This window comes from Anguilla anguilla, chromosome 1 (genome assembly GCF_013347855.1).
Source record: "Anguilla anguilla isolate fAngAng1 chromosome 1, fAngAng1.pri, whole genome shotgun sequence".
In the NCBI taxonomy this organism is placed as follows: domain Eukaryota; kingdom Metazoa; phylum Chordata; class Actinopteri; order Anguilliformes; family Anguillidae; genus Anguilla; species Anguilla anguilla.
In genome coordinates, this window is record NC_049201.1 from 30484635 (window position 1) to 30512146 (window position 27512).

Below are 27512 nucleotides of genomic sequence, written 5' to 3' on the forward strand. Positions count from 1 at the left end.
ACAGGAGGCAGTTCGCTACGAGATGTAACACTGGACTTCCCAGTAGCGGTGTCAGATTATACCATATGACAATGCGAATGGCCTTTCAGTAGAGGAAGAGTGCATTTCATTTATCACCAGCCCACTGAAGGCACAACATGGCCATGGTTCACTTTCAACGCATTTGGAAGCCGTTCAGATGCTTCTGTACAACGGAGTGAAAAGTCATTTTACAGCCTATTCCACCTCTCAATTATTTACATCTGCATATGCAAAATCAGTTCAATACTCAGTTCAAATCCAAGCCAAAAACACTGATATTTATATTATCAAAACTGTCAACTCATGTTATTTGCATTGTGTGCTAGAGAAATCCTAGCAAGGCACAATTTTACCAGTAGGTCTGCAGATGCTTGAACAGTAATCTCCTCACAACTGGCTGACAGTGGACAAGAAAAATAATATTTGGCTAGGATTTAATACATCAGCTGTAACACTGACACCATCTACTGGACACATTTGAAAATACAAACATTGAGGTTCCGTCTTTCCAGCCCCATCTCGAGAATGCGTGCCAGTCACAAAGAGTACATTATACATAGAGCAGTTCTCAACCGACCCAAACGCAACCCTAAACGGGCTGAACTTCTGCCATTTCAATGCAGTAGCCACAGCCCTACATGTGATCAGTTCCATTTCTGCCGTGAAACTGCATTTCCCAAGTAAAAACATACCCATCATCCACCATTCACCTTGGGAACGTGTAATGCAAGCGATGCTGTGAAGAATGAAAACTACTTCTGAAACAAGCCATCACATGTAATTACATTGGTACATTCACTAGGAGTGACCCCCTGAGTGGCTTGGTAAAATTGATCATGAGTGCATGCTGAGCCCTATATCTTAGACACAACACATCTGTTCATTTCGAATACTGGATAAATTTAAACTGAACACAAAAAGAAATGGATAAATAAAGGAGTAACACCACATATTAAACAAGCTTATTTTAATGGATCTGCAAATTGTTTGAATTTCCAAAGAGCTAGTTATCTATTCCCCCCCTTCCCAGTACTGTGCAAGTTTAGTGCCATTTCTTTTGAGGACCAACTTGGCAAAATTAAGTTTTCCAATCCAAAGAAATTAGCATGCAGGAAAATAACTAAAGGAAAAAAATACCCAGTAACTGTAAAATAAAACACAGTGAAAAAACATCCTCCTCTAATTTGAGAAATTAAAACTTTTCTGCCCAACCTTTTTAGATTATTCATACATTTTAAGTGTATAAGAACTTTATATTAATCTGTCAAGTTAATATCGGTCAATGCACCACACCTAAGAAAGGGGCCCCTAACTGTAGCTCTGGAGATGCACAGAGCGTGCTGGTTTTCACAGGTACTCAGAACGTAGCTGATAACTACAGTTGTTGTCATCTTTCCTGCTTTCGTAAGTCTCAACCATTGTTTGATTTTAAATGAAAAGACGCAGCCGACATAGCTTTCCAGTACCAGAGTTAAGGACCTCAGGCCTTAGTGGCACCCCTGTCCCTAAGTTATGTTCCTCTTAATCCACATAAGGCACAGGACAAATGTAATCCGACACTGAAAACTTAACACTAAACCTATACAACACTCATTTTGTAACGTTTGTATACAAACTGCAAATGACAAAGTAGTTGTACAGAACAGACATTCTACAACTGCACTATACAAAATCCTAAATTTGCATGATTTTATTCTTGCAATTATTTTTCCCACAATAGTACAAGTCTTGAGGTGTATCTGGGGTGAGTCCAGTAAGCGAAACACTGCTTAGAGGACTACAAAGGGGCTGACAGGTGCAGTCCAGGGCTTGCTGTAAAGCTGCCTGCAATGGACTACATCTCCCATGGGTGCAAAAAAACGGCAGCGATTTGGTCGCTGAACTCACCCTGGGCCCTTTTTTTTTTTTACTGAACAACTTTAACAAATTAAAACGGTGAAAAAGTGGTGGTCGGTTGAAACCCTGTGCTGTGAAAGTTCTGTTGTAAAATAAATGACAAAAAATATAACATGATTTCTTTATGCCTACAGGTATACACATATTTTGAAATAAAAAACCAAAAAAACGCATTGTCGTCTAGCGGATGCGAGTGGAAAAACAGAAGGGCGGTGGTTAGAGGACAGAGATGGCGCGTGAGGGATGAGGGAAAACAGATGACAAGGCTTACTCCCAAACTTGGATGGAAAAGAGAGGGAGGAGGAAAGGGGCGTGTAGAGAGGAGGAGTGGGGGATGAGTTGTTCAGCAACACTTGCTCTTCCACCCGGTGATGCCGCTCCCACTGCTGATATCTACATTTTCACTGTTGGGCTCTTTCACCGGCGACTGCCACAAAATCACAATGAGGAATAAAAGCATGAAAATATAAACACACACAATCCTTTTAAAAATTCTCATGACACATACGTCTATTTTTTAATCAACAGTAGACCCACCTCTTACTGGAAAACTTAAATAAATTAATGGAGGGCTATATTCAAGAAACTAAACTAAAAAAACTAAAAGCACAATGATGTAATGACACTTACTAGACGAACACTGCCAAACCTGTCCAAGGCCAAAGCTACTGCTCCCATTAACATATCTTACTAATTACCATCAAAATATTAATGAGAGCAAGTATGAGTCTGACAACTCCCTAAGGAGTTGCTGCACTTACGGAGACAACATAAAGACAAGGATGCATTAGATCTAGGGGCTGTTACTTTAATTTAATATTCTACTACAGACTATAGAATCTTAAGTAGAAAATAATTAAAGAAATTTGAAATATGTAGCTCGCATCCTCATTCTCATCACTTATACCACGTTTCTGAATACCTTCCTCAACGAGCCCCTCCGTTTCTACAAAAACTTGGCACGCACGGTTACCGTTGCCTACATCACTGACTGGTTAATCTCAGAGTGCCTGGAACAAAGGACATGCCCAATACCATTGTGAATGCTCACCTTTCTAAGTATGTCTTCTGCTAGCGTGAGGAAGGCCTTTTCGATGTTGATGTTCGCTTTCGCGCTCGTTTCAAAAAACCTGATGCCGTGTTCTTTTGCAATCTGGAAGAAATGAACGGACATTGGTAATGTTCTTCCAATCAACAGAAGCTGCTAACAGCAACAAGCTATGACTCCAGGAATGCTTTGGGGGAAATCTGGATCCCCTGACAAACGCTACTTTGCAGGTTTCTTTAATGACTGAGGTTTAGTGAAACTATGGGAAACTTTGATCGTAGTCTAGTTGCTGACCAGTATAATGTTAGCTTGCAACCAAGAACAACTGACCAGGATGTGGGAATTACTAGGAAGTGGCATTCTAAATACCCAAAAATTAACCAAAAGTACAAAAAAAGAATCTAAGCTCACATAGGCTACATAGCTCATTCTCAACATATGGCGACCCCCTGTGCATGCTGATTTTTGTTCCAAACGCAGTAGCAATCCCAAAATTTTGACAAGCTGTTAATCAGTCTTAATTGGGTGCTTTACATATTTAGAGTGAGTATTTGCCATCTTAAGTCACATCATGCAGGAGATAGCTATGCATGCCGTGAAGAATTAAAATGTTCACTTCCGGCTATATTCGCAAATAATTGCACAAAGAGGCAACAAAATTGTTTTAACAGATCAAATCAAAAGCTGAGGAGAATCAATTGGCTCCTAATTAGGTTGCTGAACACATGTATTTAAGTTCTTTAATAATCGTTTCCTTACACAAAATTATGCAGGTTTGGATCGTCACTTGTTCTTTGAATTCTAACATTACCTACCTATGTGTCCAGCCTACTGATTCATCTCAGTCCTAAATTTTATCATTTAAATAATTTGTTTTCAGTTTAGCCCAATAAGCACAATGCGAACATGGGACATTTATTCTACGTGGCATGAATAGCCGTTTATGACATGATGTGGATTAAGAGGGTAAATAATTCCTCTAAACAAGAAAAGCACCAAATTTAGAAAAATGAACAGCTTCTTTAAATTCTGGGATTGCAACAGTGGTTGGAAAAACACCAGGATACACAGGGGCTCTCCAGGACCGAGGTTGTGAACCACCGGCCTAGGACAACACAACCCATTGGGAAGGGGAAAAGTGCAGGGGAAATTGGACCAGACCACCTCACCTGTTCTCCCTTTGTCTTTGGTACGACCCGCTTGTCTTCGATGTCGCACTTGTTGCCTAGCAGCATTCTCTCCACGTCTTCGTTAGCATGCTAAAAGAGAAACGGTGCGTCAGGCCCAAGTTAAGCATGTGCATTGACCCACAAGTACTGAACAAAATACAAAAATAAATCAGAAAAGGAACACTGAACCATAGCTACGGGAATGTTTTTTGAATCCCATTCCCACCAGCATTCGCAACATTTCTGACCTTTCCCACATGCTCCCGCAGAGGTTCTGTTCCCGTGTCCACCCACTGTTATCTATAGACATTTTACCCAGTTCTCATCCCGCAAATAAATAAATAAATAAATAAATAAAAACATGAAAATAGAAATTAGAGAGGTGCATATTTAGAATTCTAAATATTTTTTTATGGTTTAACTAGAAATGTATGTATGCCTCCGCCAACCAAGGCAAGAACATGTTTTGTGAGGGCACAGTGACCTTGACCTTTGACCACCAAAATCTAATCAGTTCATCCTTGAGTTCAAGTGGACATTTCGGACAAATTTGAAAAAATTCCCTCAAGGTGTTCCAGAGATACACACGAGAGAATCACGAGAGAATGGGACGGACGTGAGGTCACAGTGACCTTGACCTTTGACCATCAAAATCTAATCAGTTCATCCTTGAGTTCAAGTGGACGTGTGTGCCAAATGTGAAGAAATTCCCTCAAGGCAAAAACTTGTTTTGTGAGGGCACAGTGACCTTGACCTTTGACCACCAAAATCTAATCAGTTCATCCTTGAGTTCAAGTGGACATTTGTGCCAAATTTGAAGAAATTACCTCAAGGCGTTCCTGAGATATCGTGTTTAAGAGAATCGGGATGGACGGACGGACAGCCCGAAAACATAATGCCTCCGGCCATGGCTGTGCCGTCGCGGAGGCATAAAAATGTGTATTTGAACTCCTATTGAAAGCATGACTTTCAGCATATTGATTTTTGTACAGGCGCTTTCACCAGAGCTCTCACTTGCAAATTACTGGAGAATGTCATGGTAAACTGAAACCTTAGTGCACAGAAAGATGACTAGCTAGTGACACTGTTGTAACAGTTGGTGTGTTGTTTTAGGATTCAATCACAAGGTAGGTATTTCAAACAAGCTCATTCTAAAACAAAAATGTGTAGAATTTGTTTGAGTGGATGCACCTGATAACAGAGAACCCGTGTTTGAAGCGCACATTTCACAGATGAATACTTCCAGAAGCTCATGCAGAAGGCGATATATTATGAATCTGGATGTCGTGCCGCCTACATATCCTGAGACCACAGCAGAAAGTAGGAGTTCATTTGCATATTCATAGATTCTGGCATTCCCAATGAAGGTAAAGGTGTAGAGATGCTAAGCCATTTTCAGTAGTTTATTGAACATTTCTGGTGGAAAAACCATATTAAACTAATCCGTATTCAACATAGAATATTCTTAAGGTTTTAAAATACATCCGGAGGGGTACTTTAACTTCAAGGCACAGCATCACATTTCTTACCCAAGGAGATTCATGTTGATTTGTCAGGCCTGTTGCCTGGATACAACAATGCCAGCAGTATTGGCTAGCTGTAAAAATAGCATTTGTGTTGGAAAGTACCATATAGTACTGAAATCTGGTACCGTTTCCCCAAACATTTTTTGATACTCGGTAGGATCGACATATTTCGGTCAGTGTCTGTTGCCACCGTTTTTTGATACCCAACCCCAATAGAAACCCTACAAAATTTGTAGGAGATCTGTATACCAGATAAGGTTTAATTTATCTGCTAAATTTCATAGTTTCATAGCCAAGAGAGCCAATGTAACATGACTAATTCACAGTTTATTTTATTTTACCAATATTTTCTACTAAACAGTAATGCCTAAGTGGTTTCAGTTCAGGTTCATCAAGCCAAATCCAGTAAAGAGCAAACAAGAACATATTCCCCTCTCTGAGAAAAATGTGAAGTCACTGCAGTCCAGCATTTAAGTCTGTGCAGACATCAGGCCAGAGAAGTCTGGGTTTACGCAGACACTGTGGGTCCCAACCGAACAGAGAAGGTTGCTGGCGCAGGAGGAGGAAGTCTCATGAACTAAAATCTCACCGTTCCCTGGTGAAGCTATGGCTAACTATGCTCACCTGCATGGCAGCCATCCACAGACAGTACTGGGATGGTCAGAATTTGATACCACACTATGGGACCCATCCACACACCAGAACACAGCCTTGACAGAATGAGCCGACAAGACTAATTTTTAAGCCTGCCGTGGACAGCCGGTTGGTTGTTACTGGGAATGCAAACCAACAGAGAAACATTCAAAACAAGAGGGACAAAAACAGAATGAGGAATAGTGCCTTCTTGGTGCAAGAGACCGTTCGGTGCTCACCTCATCTATGTTCCGCAGCCACTTGCTGATGTTCTCGAAGCTCTTTGCGTTTGTGATGTCGTACACCAGCATGATTCCCATGGCGCCTCTGTAGTAGGAGGTTGTGATGGTGTGAAACCGCTCTTGGCCTGCTGTGTCCCTGGGGAAAGAGTCATTCATTTATTTTACATTTATCCGCTGATAGAAAGCTATTTTCTCACTGGAGTCAAGGGAGTCAATTTTCCAGACCATCACTGTAAATAACAATATGTCCCTAATTGACCTGCCTGGTGAAATAAAGTTTAAATAAAAAACAAACAAAAGGGACCCTGAGAAGCTTTTAGACTGAAGTTGAAGAACAAAAACAAACCAAATTTCCTGTTATAGTGATTATAGTTAAGTTTTTCCACCAAAAAACTATAGATGTGTGTGTGTGTGTGCATATCCTGAAAACGCACGCATGCACGCACACTTTCACACACACACACATGCACACATACAGGGGCAAGACATGAGCAATGCTATTTAGTCCTTAATGCCTTCTAAAATAATGCAAATGTAAAGCAAAGACCACTATTACGTTAAAAGAAAACAGCTTGCCGATCTTCTTGACAGCCTGTTTATCAATATTTATCATTAAAATGGTGGATTAATAATTTTTTCCTGAAGAATCTGAAAATACAGACATTTCTGTCTGTACTCTTTGCTTACACATCCATTATCACTGATTAGTCCTAAAGTATATGGACATCAGCATATCCTGAATTGTACCATATACAAAGTTAACAGATTGTCGCTTTTGTGATTTGAAGTAGACCACAAAAGGCCTGTAAAACATTTAAGGTATTTTCATCACATTTCACTGCTGGGCTCTATGAACCAATCCCTAATTTTCCTAAACATGAGTCAGGAAATTAAATTTAAACCAAAATATTTATTCTGAAAAAAGAACTGAAGGTCTTCACGGGTCCACGCGGACCGGAAAACCCAAGACCCAAGACCTGAACGGGTTCGAATCCACAGCACTCCTCTCTCAGGTACGAGTCGGAACAAGTAATAGCCATGGGTCTTCAGCAACAGAAACGGACATTTGCCATTTACCATTAGACTTACCCCCTTACCCCTCATCTGTTTTTTTTTGGGCTTTTTCAGCTTTATTTGATAGAACAGTGTAGAGAGACAGGAAGAATTAGGGAGGAGAGAGAGGGAGAGACGTGCGACAAAGGTCGGTGGTCGGATTCGAACCGCTGACGTCGCGGCTCGCATTGAGCATGTGGATAGTGCTCCACGGGCCCCACCTCACCTGTTTTTATTAATATTTTGTTTTTAATTAATTGTTTGTATATTATAAATCTGAAAATCTTATAAAATTGAAAAAAAAAACATTTAAAACTGTCGTTCACATGTCTGTCGTTCTTGTGTCTTAGCAGAATTGAGCATAAATACGTGGGCAGTGCATCTGCCCAATGCTGTAATTAGAGTGCCACGTGCAATCCATCAGCCCAACGGTTCCAACGTCTTTTGTTCCACAGACATTTCCTTTTCTTTTGCGGTGGAGTCCATATTAACCCTCCTGTTCTGTTCACTATGTACACAAATATAGTAATGTTAGCTTCAATACACCTTGTACGCTCACTAGCGAACTTGCACTGATTAGCAATTAAGAACATGAAATTGCACACTAACTAGCCATTCTTCTAAAATGCTCCCATATTATTTTTTAAACTAGAAATATCGCCTCGTGGTTGTATGCCTCCGTCAACCAGTAGCCAGTGCTCTGTTTGACCGTTTGGATATAAAATGTCATCACTTCATCATTTTATCCTATTAGACATTTATGTGAAACTTTGTCATAATTAGCGTATTAATTCTTGAGTTATGGCCAAAAACGTGTTTTGGGAGGTCACAGACCTTTGACCACCAAAATAAAATTTGTTCATCCTTGAGTCCAAGTGGATGTGTGTGCCAAATGTGAAGAAATTCCCTCAAGGCAGAAACGTGTTTTGTATTCCCTCAAGGCAAAAACGTATTTTGTGAAGTCACAGTGACCTTGACCTTTGACCACCAAAATCTAATCAGTTCATCCTTGAGTCCAAGTGGACGTTCGTGCCAAATTTGAAGAAATTCCTTCAAGGCATTCCCGAGATACTGCATTTACGAGAATCGGGATGGACGGACAGACAGACCACCCGAAAACATAATGCCTCCGGCCACAGCTGTGCCGTCGCGGAGGCATAAAAATGGCAAAAAAAAGGGCATAGAACAGCTTAACTCGATAGACTTTATTAGTTTAACTTGTCCACGAGAGAACTCAAGATCCCAATGTTAAATAGCAGTTACAAGATAGCTGAAGCTTTAAGTTTTCCCAGCATACATGTGATAAAAGCATCAACTGTACACTGATGCTCTATTGCTGCTACAGGGCACTTAATCACCAGTGGTGGACAGTAACGAAGTACATGTACTTCATTACTGTACTTAAGTACCTTTTTCAAGTATCTGTACTTCACTCAAGTGTTCCCATTTTGGGAGACTTTTTACTTTCACTCCACTACATTTCAAACAAAATATCCTACTTTTTACTCCACTACTTTTGTGCAATATCTGTCTGTTACTCGTTACTTTGCTGTGGAGAAAATCTATTTATTTATTATTTATTATCCTTTATTTAACCAGAAAGGTCCCATTGAGATACAATATCTCTTCTGCCAGGGAGTCCTGGTCAAGATGGCAGCAATGGATTGTCTAAAAGATCCTATAGAATAATAATATGACATCACATTCATACTGATGCCTACCAATCAGGGCGCAGCTCGCGTTTCGATCAGCTCATGACACTTTGAACCAAAGACGTTTAGCTAGGCGGGAAGGCGAGTATAGACAGGCGATTTGGAACACAGAGAGACAGTTTAACAGTCCAAGTACATCTTAAAACAGTATATCGGCTCGGTCTATCAGCAAACATATGCCTCAGCCACACTCAGAATTTCTGAAGAATAATAGTATTTTCCAAGAAACAACTAAATTCATCGATAAAATTTCACCAGGTGCAGTGTCTTTTACCTACGAGTTGGGGTGATAAAGCGTTGCTTTCACTGCTACCACAGACTGAATTCGTAATGCAGCTATAATGAGACAAAACTTTAGAATACACTGGAATATAAAACGGTATTACAAAAGTAAAATTAGACATATTGTACGTCGTTAGAAAGCTTATTCTGTCACCTATTGGATCGATTAACTGTAGATCAAGCCAGATTGTACTACAAAGGATGACAACACCGAAAGCAACGTGTGGTGTTACAAGCCGTTTTCTGGAGTAAGACCGGACCAGAAGATTCTGCACGTGTGTTATTTACGGCATTGTTGCCCTTTTTAGTACAGTCTGGCTTTATTGAGAATTCATTTATTCAGTAGGCTATCTATAATAAGCTTTCTAACCATGTATAACATGTCTGATTTTGCTTTTGGAATAGCGTTTTATAGGTCAACCGAAAGTCCTCATCATCGCATTCACTCTGTGTTCAAAGACGCTGCACTTGACGAAACGTTGTCAATGATTTTTCGTAATTTCTTGGGAAATACTATTATTATTGAGGACTTCTGGGTATGCATAAGACATATGTTAGTTGATATACCTAGCTGACATCGTTTTCATTTGTAATTTTTCATTTGGAATAGCATTTTTATAGCATTCACTTCCGCATTAAGCTATGACCTGTTGCCTGTGCTATATCCTTTCTGGGGGCTAAGTCGCCAGGAAACCTCAATGTATTTTGATATTTGATAGTGAAATATTGGAATTGACGGTGCTAAAAAATAAAAATTTGTTCCATTTTTATTAAACTGTGAATTTGTATTTATACCATAGTTTTCACTCTTACATACAGTATGTTAGGAGGTAAACAATTTAGTTTGCCTACTGTATTTTAAAATTGTCATGTCAGCAACCCCTGACAAACATAACCATACTAAATAATACTACTTTTTACTTTTGACATTTAAGTATTTTTAAAAGCAGGTAGTTTTGTACTTTGACTCAAGTAGAAATTTAAATTGAAGACTTCTACTTTTAGTGAAGTAATATTTAGCAAGGGTATCTGTACTTTCACTCAAGTACAGGATTTGTGTACTTCGTCCACCACTGCTAATCATTCATCCAAAAGAAAAAAATTCTAAATCACACTATATTTGTGATTTTAGGGGTAGATCTGATCCAAAATGAGAACCGTGTGCTGGCATGTACACAATTAAGAAAGAAAAATATAAATCCCCAAAGTGGCCAAGACAAAACTCCCATGGAAAAATTCAGTGGAAAATTTCAAAGTTGACGGGAAATTCCACTGCCTTTGCAAAAATATTAATGGGTTATTTGTACTGCAAATATTAGCCTACTCTATTTATACGTTCAAAATAAGTGTTTGGTTGGAGAAACGCACCATAGTGGTGACCACTTATCAACTGCAGTAATCAGTACAGTAAAAAAAAACTAAAACACCAGATTGCACTTCTGTTATCTTTATTTACGACAGTAGCTACAACTATGGTTTAAGTGTTGAAGGGTGTTTAGCAAAGTATGCTAGATCACAATGATTTATGGTTAAACCTGAGGACTTATTCCATTTCAAAATGTGGAGAAGACCTTCCAAGTTTTCATTTTTAAACCAATCATCAAGTCTTCTCAATTTTCAATGTACAATCTTATTCGTTGGCCAGTCTCATCACAACCACCAACTTCCCTCTGGGAGAAGGCAGACAGACAAGCACTCTCCTTCGGGGTTTGTGTTGCCATCCACCACATGGTTTTACTCTGTAGTCTACCAGCTGAACAGCCATTGGCTGGAAGAGTAAATTTCATTGGCAGTAAACACAAAGACTGCAGGCATCTCCACAAGGAGGTTGCTGATACACAAAAAGATGAGAACCATCCTGCTGACTGTAAATTGTTTGTTTAATTCAACTTCAAAATGATGTTCACTCACCATATCTGCAGTTTAATCTTCTTTCCTTGTAATTCAACCGTTTTGATCTTGAAATCAATTCCTGAAAGAGAGAGAAAATTCTTACCTACTCACGCCTCAAACAAGCCATTAGGTGGGTGGGTCAATGCACTCTGTTAGGGTATAGGCTATAAGCTTTGGTTCATCATCTTCACCCTTTAGAACAGCAGCTTCTTTTCTCTCCTGATGAGAATTTGTACTGGTGTCTTCAAACCAACGTGCCCTTCACTTATAACAAATTATATTCAAGAAAAAGTCAATCCAGATTTCTCAAGGCAGGACTATAAAATCCAGATCACTTTTGTCCAGATTAATGAGATGGTTCACCATATCACAGTATAGCTCATACTGAAGGATTAAGGGGTCATTCTACAGGAATAGTGGTATTTGAAATTGCAATATGTCTTGAAATGCATTTCTTTTTTGCCACTCAAAACTTAGGGTACAATATTAACCTTGTGACTTAATGAATCCACACAAAGTATTTCAATATTTTTTACATTCACTCAAAGAATGCTTTGATCATCATTTTTGTCACTGGTGTTACATGCACCTTGTAACAACATAAGTTTTTCCAGAATTTTATTTCTCAGTTCAATCTGGCAAAAACAGTGTAGGTTAATGACAACGGAGTAGAATCCACTTAATTGCACCACGGATTATCACATAACTTGGGTATTTGCACAAAATTGCAAATCCCAAACCATTTCCTATTCAACTGCAGTTAAAAGAAATCGCATATTTGCATAAACCATTAACATATTTGGGATATTTTCATGGAATTATGTCCAGTTACCTCACACAATGACGTATACATGCACGTTAAAAGCCAGCAGATGACTCGTAAATAAAGCGACAATTGCCCCTTAAAGACACAAAACTGCCAAAATTTATGAAGGCAGGTGGTTTCTGTTCCAAATCACATCAATAGCGGACATCTGAGTGGCATGCGTAGTCGTCGGCACTCTTTGTCAACAGATTCTACTTAAGTTAATTTAGTGTGTCTAAGGTTGCACGTAAACTCATAAGCAGTCAAAACTTTAAAAACATAAAATGCAATATCATTCAAGACCAAACTATACCAATAAATGGGTGATTTTTTTTAAATTTTATTGCATAATTTATCCTATTGGCACTTGAAAAAATACTTAGGTGGCCCACCTAAGACATTCCAATGCAGGAAAAACCCAGCAGGCTCAAAACGTCATTCATTCAAAAACAAGACACAAAACAAACTGGCAAGACCCCAGTGTTGAGGTGGCACTTGTTAAGTGCACAGAAAATGCAACAGCAAGAAATGGCCCACTCAGCAGATGAGTACTTAAGGATAAAGCAGGACAGCCAGTGACTCGAGGCTTAAATGAAGAGAAACTGCAGAGGGATTGCTGGCAAATCACATAATGATGCAAGTGAAACGGTCTGTCTGTTTCAAAGTTCAGCTGGCAGGAGGAGCTGCATTTTGGTAACATATTCAAACTAAACAGCCAAAGTAACAGCATAACTTTCATTCTTACCCACTAAAGTTCAAGTAAGACGAGCTCATTATATGTTTCGGATGAGTGAACTGACCCACACCATGTGGCCAATATATTTAGCCACTGGATGCACCGAGTAAATAAAAAATGGCCTGGAATTTAATAATATTATCTTTACGCAAACATGCTTGTGTCACTTACATTTTTCGTTGAATTTACATGGCTTCACTCTCAGCTAACGTGGTCATTAAAAACCCTGGCGTAACTATGAACTCTACTCACTCCTTTCAAGCAGACATACTATCATAAGAGGCCTTTTTTCACCTCATGAGTATATCCAAATTGAGGATGATTTTGTCCCTGCATGATGCCAAGAAAATGGGTTCATGCTTATATAACATTGCTGGACAACTGTATTGCTTTACTATCTGGCTGCACCAATTCAATCTTGAAGTCCCCAGCTGGTACAGAATGCAGCTGCTACAGTACTTTTAAAAAAACTAAGAAATCTGAACCATCATTGATTGGTGTTAAATTTAAAATTGATGACAAGGTTCTTCTCTGAACTTGTGAGACGTTTAAATGAATGTCTTACATCCTTTATTCTGCATTCAACTACTCCATGCACTATTTGCAAGTTCCAAGAATAGCTAAATTTACACTAGGGGCAGAGTCTTCTCCTACAGAGCTCATGTTTTATGGAATAATTTCCCTTAAGTTTGAACTTCAAACACAGTTTGGATGTGCAGGCTCAGAACTCACCTTTTTAGTCAATCTTACAGTGAAAGATGTGCAGGGAAATGTGGATCAGGACCATAAAGGTCAGCTGAGCTGTACCTGTGGTGCTCCGGCCCTGTCACTGCATGCGAACACTTTTTTGGCTGGACCACAACAGCAAGGCAAGCCCTACAAACGCAAATGTCTATGACTGACTGAGTGACTGGGTGAGTGATGAAGTTACACCACTGGTCGGCCGAGTTATGAAGTCACACCACTGGCCGGCTGGTCCAGCCATATAGGCTACTAGGTTTTGACCTGGTCTTGTTTGGTTTGCTGTTATATTGTGTTGTTTCAGAGAGTCAGTTCAGTTCAGGATCACCCTCATGGCTGTGTACGCCCCTTTCTTCAAATCTCTACATGTGCAAAACATAAGATGGTAATTATCAGAGTCAAGACCAATCTCCATTTCTGCTCTCTTCCCTTGGGCTTCTGCCTACTTCCACCACACCGAGTTCACAGACCACTGACCCTCTGCTGGTTCAGGCCTATTCCATTACACAACCGTGCCTTGCTCTTCTGACCTGCATAGTAGCCTAATATACACCTCTTTGCTTGGGTTGTCTCTTACCAGATAGCTTAACACATTAGACTACAAACAGCACAAACATGTTATATGTTTGTTATATGTTCTGACAGATTTCCCATTAGCTTCCTGTTACCATTTAGCCAATTTTTAGTTTTTATTTTTTTATTTTTTATTTTTTATTTTTTTAATCGCATTTGCTGTTGTTTTGAGGTTCAAGCTGTCTCTCGGTTTTCCTATTTCTTGATATTCTGTAAAATATCTTAGTGAATGTGTCTCAGGAAAGAAAAAGCTTTAGAAGTTAAACTGAACTGTATCTAATTGTTCCATTCATTTTAACACACTCTGCTATAATATCCTTCTACTTTTAAGAATTAAAAATGTCCAGGACAGAAGATATTCTCAAAGTAGGCTACATGTTTTTTCCCCCAACAACTTTGACCAGGTGCCATGAAAATAGTGGCAAGGTAATAGTAACTTTAAGAGAGTTCCAGGGCATGGGTTCTGGGAATATTTAAAAACATCACAACTCTGGCGGTCAACACAACCAGCAAAATGACAAAGTTCATCAGTAAAACAGTCATCAGAATCAATTATGCCCCCAAAATTCTTTAGTGTGCCATGTTATGGCGTTTTTTTATTTGAACAGCAAATACCCTAGGATCCAGATCTTTTTTTTTTTTTTAAGGTAAAACTTTTCTCCCACCCTCACTCTGACAGCCTCACCGTTAGTGTCCTGTATGTAGACTGTAAATTTGCAGAGAGTGTACATGACCATAGGATTTCAGGAGTGGGGGGGAGAAAAGACTTAAACGGTCTACCAATTTAAAATTGTGACCAGGGAGCAAATAATCCCTGCCATAAATCCTTCCTTAAAGATTCCCCAGAACACTGATCCCCTAGAGACCAGACACCTTTGGAATGTAGCTAGCTCGTTCTTCCAGTGCCAGTGCGTTAAAGTGAGCATGGACGAAACTCCCATAAACAGTGACAAATCTAAATTACCACCAAATCCAGCTTCCTTTCCTTTGTGTTAACTGATGGACGACCACAAGCAAAACACAGCGTCATACGGAAACGTGTAAATGTATACCTATCTGATACAGTAACAAACTCAAATCATAGATCTGCATTCGGTATCCTTTTCACCCACTACCCTTATCTATTTTCTTGTTGCACATGTCGACATCACTTATGGAAACCCAACCATTTTCACTGGGGTGAGTAGCTACATTACTACCTACGGTGAAGTGTGGGTTAATTATATGTGGGTGTCGTGCAAGTGCTGTACTATTCTTAAATAACGTTAGTAGGCTATTCACCTTGGCGCGTACTGTCAGTTTTGTTCATTATTTAAGTTCACCAACCATTAAGTTAACTAATATGAAATAGCCCCCGTCGTTATTTTTAGTCAAAACTAGATGCACAGGCAGTAAATTTTGCTATGGAGATGAGAATTATCGTCTTTAAAAAATATGTGAATTTTGTGCGAGAAGTTTGGCAACAAAAATTTACGTGCAGCAACGCAAAACTAGACTGGTTACGAAATTCATCAGGACTCAGATTTGCCTCCAACCATTTGCTGTTAAAGAAGGCCCAACACCGCTAACGTTAGCTAACATTTACTAGCAACTTCGCAACACAATCAATTTTCTCAAAACATAACCCCAACACCCCAAGTTCCATGCTGTAAGTACTTTTGGAATGCAGAACTAACTTTACCTAGATTAGCTAGCTAGCTAACATTATTTTGTTTATCGCAACACGTCCTGTTTGGCTGGTCAAGAGTAAACTGACAAACAAAATGTTACATTGTGTGATTAGCTATACACATAGCTTGCTTGCTAACTTATAGATATGCTTTGTGACGAGAAAATGAAGTTAATCAGTACTAGCTAAATCCCTTGCGAAACGTAGCTAACGTTATCCCTCTGTGTAACAAGTTTTCTTGAGATTAGCAAGGGAACGAGATAAAAGACTCGCTAAATGCTAGATCAGCCATCAATTAAAAACACTATATCACGAGCAAAGCTAGTAGTAGCCAGGAGGCTAAAAACAAAACCACGAGAGCATCTTACCGATAGTGGAAATGAAGGTGGTATTAAACGCGTCGTCGGAGAAGCGAAACAGCACACAGGTCTTTCCCACACCCGAATCCCCGATCAGGAGCAGTTTGAACAACAGGTCGTAGGTCTTCTTCGCCATTTGGCATTTAACAAACTAAACGTTATGTAATTATTGCACCGAGGTCTGTCCAAACAATGGCTAATCGCCGAAAATACCAGATGATACCAATCGAACTATCCAGTAACGTAGCCAGACGGTGTAGCTGGCGCTAGTTTCTTTAAAACAGCTAGCTAATTTGACTATGTCTGCTAACTCTGTGAGGCAGAACGACCGGCTTAACAAAGTTTCTAGCGTTTCTCTTACTTACGTGCGCTAACTACTTAGCAAGCCAGCTCAAAATGTTGCTCATAAATTTATTTCCTACTCCTTTCTGCCAGACGGGACAAAATGGCTCCCAGTCTCAAGCCGGTACTCTCTGCAAACTAGCTAGCTAGCAAGCTGCTAGCTAGCCAATTGAAATGGTTAGCATCCCTCTTCACACCAAATACTTATGGAACTCGACTCGGAAAGGCACAAGTATTTTCAAAAGTTACAAGTTTGTTTATTTACCGACGTAACAACTACGCTTTCCCGTCAATTCTTATTAAAGGCTACTTGTCCACGATAGAGAAGGCCATTGACAACACCCTATTTCTGTGGCCCGCCTTGCCTCCGCCCCTCGCCTCTTCTCTTGGTTCTACATTGGCTAACCTGGATGCTTCTCGTCGAGCTTCATTGTGATTCGGGAGACGACAGTAACACCGGCAAAGGGGAGGTATATGGTCTACTGTCTCACACAGGCTGCATACGAGCTAAATAATCCTGAGTTGTTCATAGGAATCAGTGAAGAATAGGCGCTGCTGCAGACATATGCTGCTGGAACCCTATATCTGTTATTATTATTATTATTATTATTATTATTATTATTATTATTATTATTATTATTCTCTGCTCAGCAACCATACGTCCTAGACCAACCAAATTTGGTAGGTGGGTTCCTATGGCCCCCCACTACTCAGGCACTACAAATCAGCTATGTCGGCCTGGTGGTGGTGCTATAACAAAGGGTCATGCTTAAAAGGCCATAACTCCCACACCATAAGTCATCAACACTAATTTCATCGACTTATGCATCTGAATGTGCTCTACAACTTTGCTATTGGGACCATCTATGTCTGCCATATTGTTTGGCCCCCATTTTGACTTTTTAGTTGCGGCGCAGAAGCTTTCTCTGCTAAAAGTGTCTGAGGCTCAGCAGCCATAAGTCCTAGACCAACCAAATGTGGTAGGTTGGTTCCTATGGCCCCCCACTACTCAGGCACTACAAATCGCCTATGTTGGCCAGATGGTGGCGCTATAGCAAAAGGTCATGCTTGAAAGGCCATAACTCCTATGTCCGCCATATTGTTTGCCCGCCATTTTGACTTTTTTACTTGCGGCACGGAAGCGCTGCTGCTCTACATATGCGCAGGGCCATCTAAGTGTTACGACATGCCATCTTAAGTGTTACGACATAGTAAAGGCCTTTACGGCAAGCAGCTAGGAGACATCCATGGCGACGCAACTAAGTAATCCAACACTGTCGGGTCTAGTTTTTATCAGTGAGGGGAGGGTCGGAACTTTGAGTGGCATGTATCTTTCGTCATTCAGGTGAATGTACGGTGCTTTAACTATGTCAACAAAACACGCCCAAATTTTAGCCTCGGGGAACCAATGGAAGATAGTGCCAGAGTGCATGCTACTAAAAATTTGTTAGTAAATCTTTTTGAGAGGATGAATAATTACTTTTCTTTGGCATGGATCCATTTGAAGACAATATTGGGTGAATTTGTTTAGTCTTTGAATCCGTCATTATGCTGAGAAATAGCTAAACCATTTTTATTGATAGTATTTGAGTTTCTCTGCAAACGCACAAAAACACGCTGGTATAATAAAACAATGACGGTAAATATGTATACAGTATATAGTTCGCTTTGTTCCATTGCTACCATAATATAGCCTAACAAACTTTCTTGTGTTATAAGTTGTTATAAGCTGCAGTTTCTCTGCAGTTTCTCACTGCAATTACTAATATTGAAAATAAACAAAATTTATGCTGTAGTCTGCCAATGTCTAAATAAATAATATGATACTCTGCGTGCAGCACGCAGGTAGCAGGGATGGCGAGTTGATATTTTGTTTTTTGTTTCGTTTTTTCTCAATGTCGTATTTATTATTTGAAATATGTATTATTATTCTGTCTGTCTCTGAGGTGCTCTTAAATGTGCATTCTCTGCTAAGCTGAGCAATGGATTGGAACATGTGTCTGACGCCTTTTCTAGTTGCGGCGTGGAAGCACTGCAGCTCTACATACGCGCCGGGCCATCTAAGTATTACGACATGCCATCTAAGTATTACGACATAGTAAAGGCCTTTACGGCAAGCGGCTAGGAGACATCCATGGCGACGCAACTAAGTAATCCGACACCGTTGGGTCTAGTTTGAAAAACAGGTTTTTCTACAGGGCTTTTTCAATTTTGGCCCAATCAGCACCAAATCAGATACGGAGCCTCGGGGGAACAACCTACATAAGCGCAATATAAATGGGCCCAATCGGATAAACGGTATGGCTGCTTGGCCATAAGTCATCAATATTTTATACAATCATCATAATATTCAGTAGATATGTTGGGTGAAGGCATATGATCATGAGGACAAAACCATTCTAAAATCGCTGCACAGGGGGCGCAATAGTGCCAATGCTTGGATCCCTCCCAACACCGCTTGTGGCTTTAATCACATTTATGTCAGTAACAAAATCAGTATTTACAATCTGTGCCGTACCGATGCCTTCAGCAGAGTTCCAACTGACAGTTCAGTATGTATTTTGAGGAGTAGGTACCGGCACTTATTTTGATCCAGTTCAAACATTGGTTAACACTATGGTATTTTTGTAATATTTGAAGTGTTGCTACCTACCTTTTCGTTGTCTTTCGCTCGCTGAAAAAAAAGTTCCGCTTTGACCTTCACGCGCTGCAAGTCAGAAAGGAGTGAGAAAGGAGCAAGCATGGAGCGCTAGGCTCTTATTGAAAATAAATATGTGGACGCAGCAGTATGGTTTTGAAAGCGCATTTAGGCAGAAATATTTAGAAACTTTAACATTTTTAATTTCAGAATTTAATATATAGGCTATATATATATATATATATATATATATATATATATATATATAAAAATTTTTATTTTATTATAAAAAAATTTTTTTTAAATGTATGGTGTGGCGGCAAGGATTTTGCCGTGGCGTGGCGCCACGCCACGGCAAAACCTTACCAGCGGAAACGTTGCAGTTACTGTAATCATAGTCATAGAACTGAATCCCAAATTAATAGGGAAAAAACCAGTCAAATTATTGGGTTCCATCCATAGTACAGTTTTGAGATATCAGAGTGATCATTTTGAACACACCACAGAATTGTTTATATTACAGCTATGAATGTGTTAACATGTTGGGGGAAAAAAGCAAAAATGACATTAGGACCCAGGAAACTGAAATCTGTGAATTCTTTGCGGATGTCTTGTAATACTTTTTTGCATTCAGAAATGACCCCACAATATTTTAAATGATTCTTGTGGCCAGGCCAGCCCATAACAAATCCTGCCCAGGCACATATTCTCACTCCCTCTGTCTCTTCAGCATTCAGCACTCTCCTTCTCCCTGTCCTCTGATGCTAGGGTGACTCGGACATTTGAAAGGGTTATATCAATCAAGACAATTTCCCCTTTTTTGTTGTTTACATGTGAAGGAGTTCGCTGTCAGCATTATCAAGTTTACTACAGAATAATTATAGAAGGGGCTGGCGTCATTAAAGTGCTGAAGGCAGTGATCGGTATTTTGAGCCATGGCATGACACACACTAACTTTAGCTAGCTAGCGACTGCTAGCTGAGTAACTATGCCAAAAAATGTTATTTGCAGTATTTCCTCGTGGGTCTTTAGTTATATGACTTTATTCAATAAGTTTGAAAATTAGCAAGCTAACTAGTTAACTTAAAAATAAGAAGTTGTAACTAACAAACTGCACACTGTTATCAGGATGATACTCATTTGTTGCGCATCTTAAAGCGCAGCCATGTTCACCATCTATGTTTTTCCTCTCCTCTCAACTAAATGCTGTGATTGGTTGGAGTAATGTGGCCATTAAGGATATCTTAAAATCTGATTGGCTGGACTGTATGCAGTAAAAAAAAAATGTTATCTATTAAAGGCATACTATGCTGGATTATTTTAGCTGTGCTGTGGTCCTGTGGTTACAATCAAAGAAGTCTCCTCCTCTATTTTCAACCACGCCCACTCACCCCGAGTATTATAATGGGTAGGGATCCGATCTTGTAACCGAAAGGTCACAGGTTCGATTCCTGGGTTGGATACTGCTGTTGTACCTTGAGCAAGGTACTTCACCTGCGTTGCTTCAGTATATGTCCAGCTATATCAATGGATGCAATGTAAACGCTATGTAAGAACTGTGTAAATCGCTCTGAATAAAGGCATCTGCTAAATGCCTGCAATGTAATGAGTATCTGGCTTCGACCATCTAGCTACCTAATGTAGTTAGCTGGATAGCTAGAGGTAACATTACTTACAGGTCCAACAGAAAACAAGCTAACTCCACATCGTTTTCCACCCCCTTGGCACACTTTAGCTTACCGTTTCTCAACGGGGGCGTTCTGAGATTGCGAGGGGGCGCTGGAAGCATGATGGATGAGAGGGGGGCGTTGTGGCCATTACGGGGGGCGTTTGCCCAGTATTAATGTTCAAACACAGGGGCAAACTAACAGATAGCCTATAAGGTCCGAGAGAAAAAAAATCACAATGACCATAATTAAAAAATAGAATTCGGGCTTCATAGATGCCTGCGCTCCGCCCACAGTTTGTGGCTTCGCCGGTAAGAACACAGAGAGGATGTTACGCATACACAACATGGCTGAAAGTTCTGTGCAGGGTTGCCTGACTGCGTATTTACACCTAATGTAGGGGGATTTAAAAATCCATAGGGTATGGGAGTCAATTGGATATGGGGGATTTTGAGGAGTGTTTTAGGGGGAACAGATTCATGAGTCTGGCAACATTTCTAGCTAGTAACGTAGCTACAGATACATTTGATAGAAATATAACCTTACATAAAAGAAAAACTGCCTTGTAATGCTAACCATCTGTGGTTGGCTGAGCTGAACCCGCATTCAGAACTACTCAGCAACCGCTGCCTTCCAGTCGTCACTGAGGGAAGGAAAGTGTCTTGGTCGGATACAACCATGAACAGTAGTAGCAACCCTGTTAGCCAACTGCGAGTGTGGTGGCTAGCGGGATTAGCCTAGCTGGCTAGCTAGCTCACAGGCGATTTGTTCTTAGAGGTGTTCGTAACTAGCTAGTTAATGGTATCTTGTTACATACGGTAGGGCAGGCTAATGTCACAGGCCCTGGTTAAATTCAGCAGTCATTGTTTTCAAATATTTTCGCTGTCCTTGATTGATTTATTATTGCGAGTACCATTTCCTTGTGTGTTTATACTAGGCTACTTCTTTTTGTTTGACCTCGTCAACATAGCTACAGACTGACGTTGCATTGTCACAATTTAGCTTGTGTTTTTGCAACATTCTTTCATTCCCATTATTTTTGTCCGCTCAATCATTGTTGGCTTTGGTTCTTTATAAATATTTTTAAATAGCCTAATGCCAGTTCACTGTCATAAGACCCAAATAGTCCTTTCTCATCAGCTAGTAGCCGGCTAGCCGCCTTTCACTTGCATTCTTTCACCTACCATGTGGCTGAAACAAGCTAGCGTAAATGCGGGAATAGCTATGCAAAGACAGTACTATAGCTCTAGTCTGAATAACGAAAAAACACAATTTTGACTAAAGCACAATTGAGTTTATTTTGGAGTACACCACAATGTCAGAATTCGGATTTGTCTGTCACCATAGCCAGTACCGGTATGTAACTCAAAGCACACTGACAACTTCACAAACTGAAACTTTATTACCGTAGCTTTGTGGGCTAACATAATACATTAAATAAAGATTGTACTTGTCATCATTGTACAAAATGGCACAGAACAAGAAAAAATGCTGACAGTACTCTGTAGTTTACCTCAACTTCGGATTCATACTAGCTATCTCCTACCAACCCTCAACTTCCGATGTGTTTTGTGTGCGAACAAGTTTTCTCTAATGAGGCTATGAAACGTTATGCCTTAAGGAGCATTTTAGCAAAATTCACCCGGACAAAGCCGGTAAGGGGCGTCTGTATATCGAGGGCCTTAAGGAGAAACATGCTAAGCGTACCACGATCAGAAGTTTCTTTGCCAAAAAAGCTAGCCAGGATGAAAGCGGGCTTTTAGCATCTTACAACATTGCTCTGCTTATAGCTAAATGTGGATATCCATTCACTGTGGGGGAGAAACTGGTACTGCCTGCCATAAGAGAGGTTATGTCCACTGTCTTGGAGCGTGATCCCACGCAAATAATCAAGTCCATTCCGCTGAGCAACAATACTGAGACGAGGATTGATGAAATGGGCCAGGATACAGAGGAGCAGCTGTGCAGCATCCTGAGACAGAATCTGTTCTGCATACAGCTAGACGAGACCACAACCTCTGACAACAACGCATTGCTCATGGTTTACATCTGCTACGTAGCCTCCAGGGAAATAGCTGAGGAGTTCCTCTTACATTACATTACATTACAGGCATTTGGCAGACGCTCTTATCCAGAGCGACGTACAACAAAGTGTATAACCATAACCAGGAACAAGTATGACAAAACCCCTAGAGAGAAGTACCGGTCCAAGTACAGGGAACAACCGCATATTTCAACTTGGACCCTGAAGGTTAAACTGATTAACACTAACACAACGAGAACGGCAACAACGCAATCTATGGAAAAAATACAAGCAGTAGTTAAGACAGTTAATGCACCTAAGTCACCTATGAAACAGCTGCCTAGTTACAACCCTAAGCTTACAGTCATTTACAGGGGGGTAGGGAAGGATGGGGAGAGGTGCAGCCTGAAGAGGTGAGTCTTCAGTCGTTGTTTGAAATGGGTCAGTGTCTCAGCTGTTCTGACCTCCACAGGGAGGTCATTCCACCATCGTGGGGCCAGAACAGACAGGAGATGTGTTCTGGAAGTGCAGGTGCAAAGTATTTAGAGACGGACACAAAAGACCAGACGATCTTTGACACCTTAGATGCATATCTCAAGGAGAAGAACATCCCGATCACCAACATCCTTGCCTGCGCCACTGACGGTGCCCCAGCCATGGTTGGTCGGTACCATGGATTCACCACTTTGTTGAAGGAGAAGGTCCCGCACATCCTCATGGTGCACTGTGTGCTGCACCGACACAATCTGGTTGCGAAGCACATCAGTCCACCTCTCCACGATTCGCTGAGCGCTACAGTCAAGGTCATAAACAAAATTAAAGCCCATGCCCTGAGTGACAGACTGTTTAGGCAACTATGTTGCAAGAATGACAAAACTTTTGTGCGTCTGCTTCTCCACACCAAGGTCCGCTGGCTCTCAAAATGAAACTGCCTTGCGCGCTTTTGCGAGCTGTATGACTCTGTCGTGGAGTTCCTTGACAGAGTCGACCCCACAGCGAGCAAGTGAGGTCATACAAATGTGACATCCATTACTTGGCTGACATATTCGACAAATTGAATGAGGTGGCCCTCAAACTGTAAGGAAAGGCAGTCACCCTTGTCCACGCCAAGGCCGTCATCCACAGCTTCAACAACAAGCTGGAGCTGTATAGGCAGAACATCGGCAGGAAACAATTGGTGCATTCCCCTCAATTGACTAAGGTGAGATAATGAATAATTTTGTCAATTGACTGAAAAACCGTAATTAAAGCTTTCTGAGGTAGTCAATTGCCATCTCATAGCTACAGTCTAAGTAGGTCTAAAGAAAATGCATTTAAGAGAAAAATACATTTTAAATAATAACTATACTACTACTTATAATAACTATACTAATACTACTACTACTACTACTACTACTACTAATAATAATAATAATAATAATAATAATAATAATAAATCAATTCTGCAAATTTTGGTTGGTGAACTTATGTTAGGTGTCTGGGTGGCTGAACACTGCCTCTGATATACCAACCACCTGGTCAAAATGAAGGAGGAGATGGCGGCAAGATTTCGAGACCTCCAGGCCCTTGATGTTCCGGACTGGGTGACGCAGCCATTTGAAGTTGACGCTGTGGACTGTGACCCAGCTGTTCAAGAGCATATCTTCGACCTGCAGTGTGACGAGGAGGCTCAGGCTACCTTCCGCACCTCCGGCTGGGCCACCATGTGGACGGTGTATGCGCACCATTACCCCACTCTCTGGGAGAAAACCAGGCTGCTAGTTCTGGAGTTCCCAACATCATATCTCGTTGAGCAGGGGTTCAGCGAAGTGGTCTATATGCAGCCCAATTAACGCAGCCGTCTGAATTTGACCACCTCAGGCGCATTACAGCTGAAGCTCACCTCTCTCCAACCAGCGATGAAAAAACTGGCGCGGAACCACCAAGCACAGGGCTCACATTACGATTTTAGCCGTCCTATTACTGTTGCTCTTTCTGTTGTGAAACACGTTTGAACGTGTCCTTGTTTTTATAAGGCGCATTGCACGTGCTCACCTGCCCACCTTTCATTGGCTGATTTAGGTAATTAAAAAAATATTCAGTTACGTTTAAATTTTAAATTAATTAATAAATAAATAACGATACATTTTCTGGTTTTGTATTGTGTTCCTTTGTGATTAGCTTGTTAAGTTGCTCCCCCCATCCCTTGGCTGTTGAACATTCCTGTTTTTGCTGCGAATGTTGCGCACGCAACCTGCTTTGCATTTTATTGGCTGTTGTAGGCTAGGCTGTTCCTCTTTAACATTTAATTACATTTTGAACATTGAGCATTTACTGGACTTTGACTGGTCTGTTGCATTTTTCTGTGTCATTGTCTGTAGCGGTAGGCTAATTCATAGGCATATTAATGAGGATTTAATTGCTGGGCTATAGGCTGCCGCTATTGTGGCCAAAATATTTCTTTCCTGTACAATCGCCTAGGCTTGTTTGATCCATGAAAAACACAGCATATGCCCCAAAATAAAAAGAGCATGCCAAATTGTTACGAGATGTAGGCTACTGAGTTGAACAGAGGAACCAGGATAAACAAGGAAGAGTTATTTAATAAACTATAATAAAATAAGCACGATTACAACAAGTAACAAGAAGCACAAAAGAGCACAGCCAGCAAATGTAAGGCACTGAATACTAAAGATTAGACAAGACACATAACAAGGGTTATGACAAATAGCTAAAATGTAGTTCTCGTCTGCAAATTAAACAGCATAGGTAGGCTTGTTTGATTAAAAGAAAAAATAACATAATATCACGAACATCAACAAATAATAACCTACATTTTGGGCTGATAATTACATTTTTGTTGGGGGGGGGGTATGGGACTTGGCCATTCGATAGGGGGGCGTCTACAAAATGTTGAGAACCCCTGCTTTAGCTGATGCCTCTGAGGAAAAAGCAATTCCAAGGTTAAAACTCCTGTCATATTGTCTTTTTGCTTCGCTGTATCTGGGCTTCGCCTCTGCTATTGCAGCAGCTATATACTGTAGCTAGCTACAAACACTCCACTGAAATCTGATTCCAAACCACAGGCTCTGTTGCCACACCCACCCCTCTCCATACAGAAATGAGTGGTATGCTCTGAAACATCTCAAACACATTTTAGAACAACATATAAGCTAAAGTTGAACAAATTCAACAAAAGTGTGTGAAAACAGAGATTGTCAGTGCATTATAGCTATGCCTTATTTTATAGTATTTTCAAGGTAAAAAAAATTCTACATAGTATGCATTTAACCTCCTTGGAAAAACCTGTTTGTGGATCTATTTGCAAATTGTGCTGTGAGGATTGTCTCTAAACTCCACAGATAAATGCACGTGATTCCACATTCACCAGATGATGCATAAATGCACATCAAGTCATTTTCCGGGAGAGATTTGTTTGCGAGTGCAAAAACATATTTGTAAACCAGTTATTTTTTTTATTTGTGAACCAGTTACATTTCTTTACGAACCATCAGCAGCATTTATTTGTGAATCAGCTACATTAATTTTTGGATCAGTTGCATTTGTTTGTGAACCAATTACTTTATTTGTAAGTTATGAAAAATGTTTGTGAAGCTCATTTTATTTATTTATTTTTGAGGCAATAATTCCCTCATATTTGTGCAACAATGGTTTTCTCAAGTTCTTTGCACCAGGAATACCGTGTTCGCCTATTTTGCCGTTGTCTAAAGAGAACGGAGGCGTGGTGCAGTTGTAGGCTACGTATGTTGCTTCTGCACTTGCTTTTAGTCCGATGTGCAAAGAAACAACAACATTTTTAAAGTTTTTAGAAATCCGGCAAAATCAGCATTTATACTACTTGACATCCCAATCTATTAAAGCAATCGATTGGATACCTGGCTTATATCGTTGGGCAAAATGGACAATCATTTTCATAAAAAACCCATGAAATGCGCATGTGCATTGTGATACAGAACGCTGTAGCGTAGCAGCGGGGTTGCCAGAAGGAAGCTCTATTACGTCATTTTTGAAAGGGTTGCCAGAGACTTGAAAATTACATGGAATTGGAATGATTTCATGGGAATATACTTGCTACTTCAGAGATTCAAGTAAAAAGAAAGGTTTTTACCTGAAAACAAATAGGACTACATCTGCATTACAGACATCACTCTATACAAAAAAAAAAACGTTCAACTTTCTGGCACTGCTTTTAAACTACACCTGAAATAGACATCAATACTTGCACATAATGTGTGTCTTTGTTAAATTCAGATAACAATAAAACACGGTTTGATGGAATACTTTACCATTCTTTTTTTCTCTTCTTTTAAATGGTAAATTAAGTCATAATGATATCATGAAAAGTATATTGAAAAATAAATTTTCAGTACCTCTCAGATTTTCAGTGTCATGTGGCACAGATCCTAAAAGGAAACTGAGGAAACTGAAATTGGTTTAGTGATGATGGTTACAAAGATTCACCAATTTCAAGGGATACACACAAT

The 27512-nt window shown here is 40.2% G+C and overlaps 1 protein-coding gene and 1 pseudogene across 1 annotated transcript; one reads left to right on the plus strand and one right to left on the minus strand.

The window, feature by feature from the left end:
* Positions 1–971: 971 nt before the first annotated feature.
* LOC118225736 (ras-related protein Rab-10-like) lies at positions 972–17087 on the minus strand. Its single transcript, XM_035414638.1, has 6 exons — positions 16368–17087; positions 11494–11554; positions 6533–6671; positions 4135–4224; positions 2969–3070; positions 972–2344 (listed from the first exon to the last, which is right to left on the minus strand). The coding sequence occupies exons 1-6, from the start codon at positions 16492–16494 to the stop codon at positions 2261–2263; spliced, it is 603 nt and encodes a 200-aa protein (XP_035270529.1). The 5' UTR covers positions 16495–17087; the 3' UTR covers positions 972–2260.
* Positions 17088–23483: 6396 nt separating this feature from the next.
* On the plus strand, positions 23484–24491 carry LOC118225729 (annotated as a pseudogene).
* The last annotated feature ends 3021 nt before the right edge of the window (positions 24492–27512 follow it).

Excerpts from the sequence above, each read along its gene's own strand:
- LOC118225736 (XM_035414638.1), bottom strand. The coding sequence starts at position 16,494 with ATGGCGAAGAAGACCTACGACCTGTTGTTCAAACTGCTCCTGATCGGG. Across the intron at positions 6,672-11,493 it reads AAGATTAAACTGCAGATATG|GGACACAGCAGGCCAAGAGC; the intron begins GTGAGTGAACAT and ends CTCTTTCCCCAG. Across the intron at positions 4,225-6,532 it reads GGCTGCGGAACATAGATGAG|CATGCTAACGAAGACGTGGA; the intron begins GTGAGCACCGAA and ends TTTCTCTTTTAG.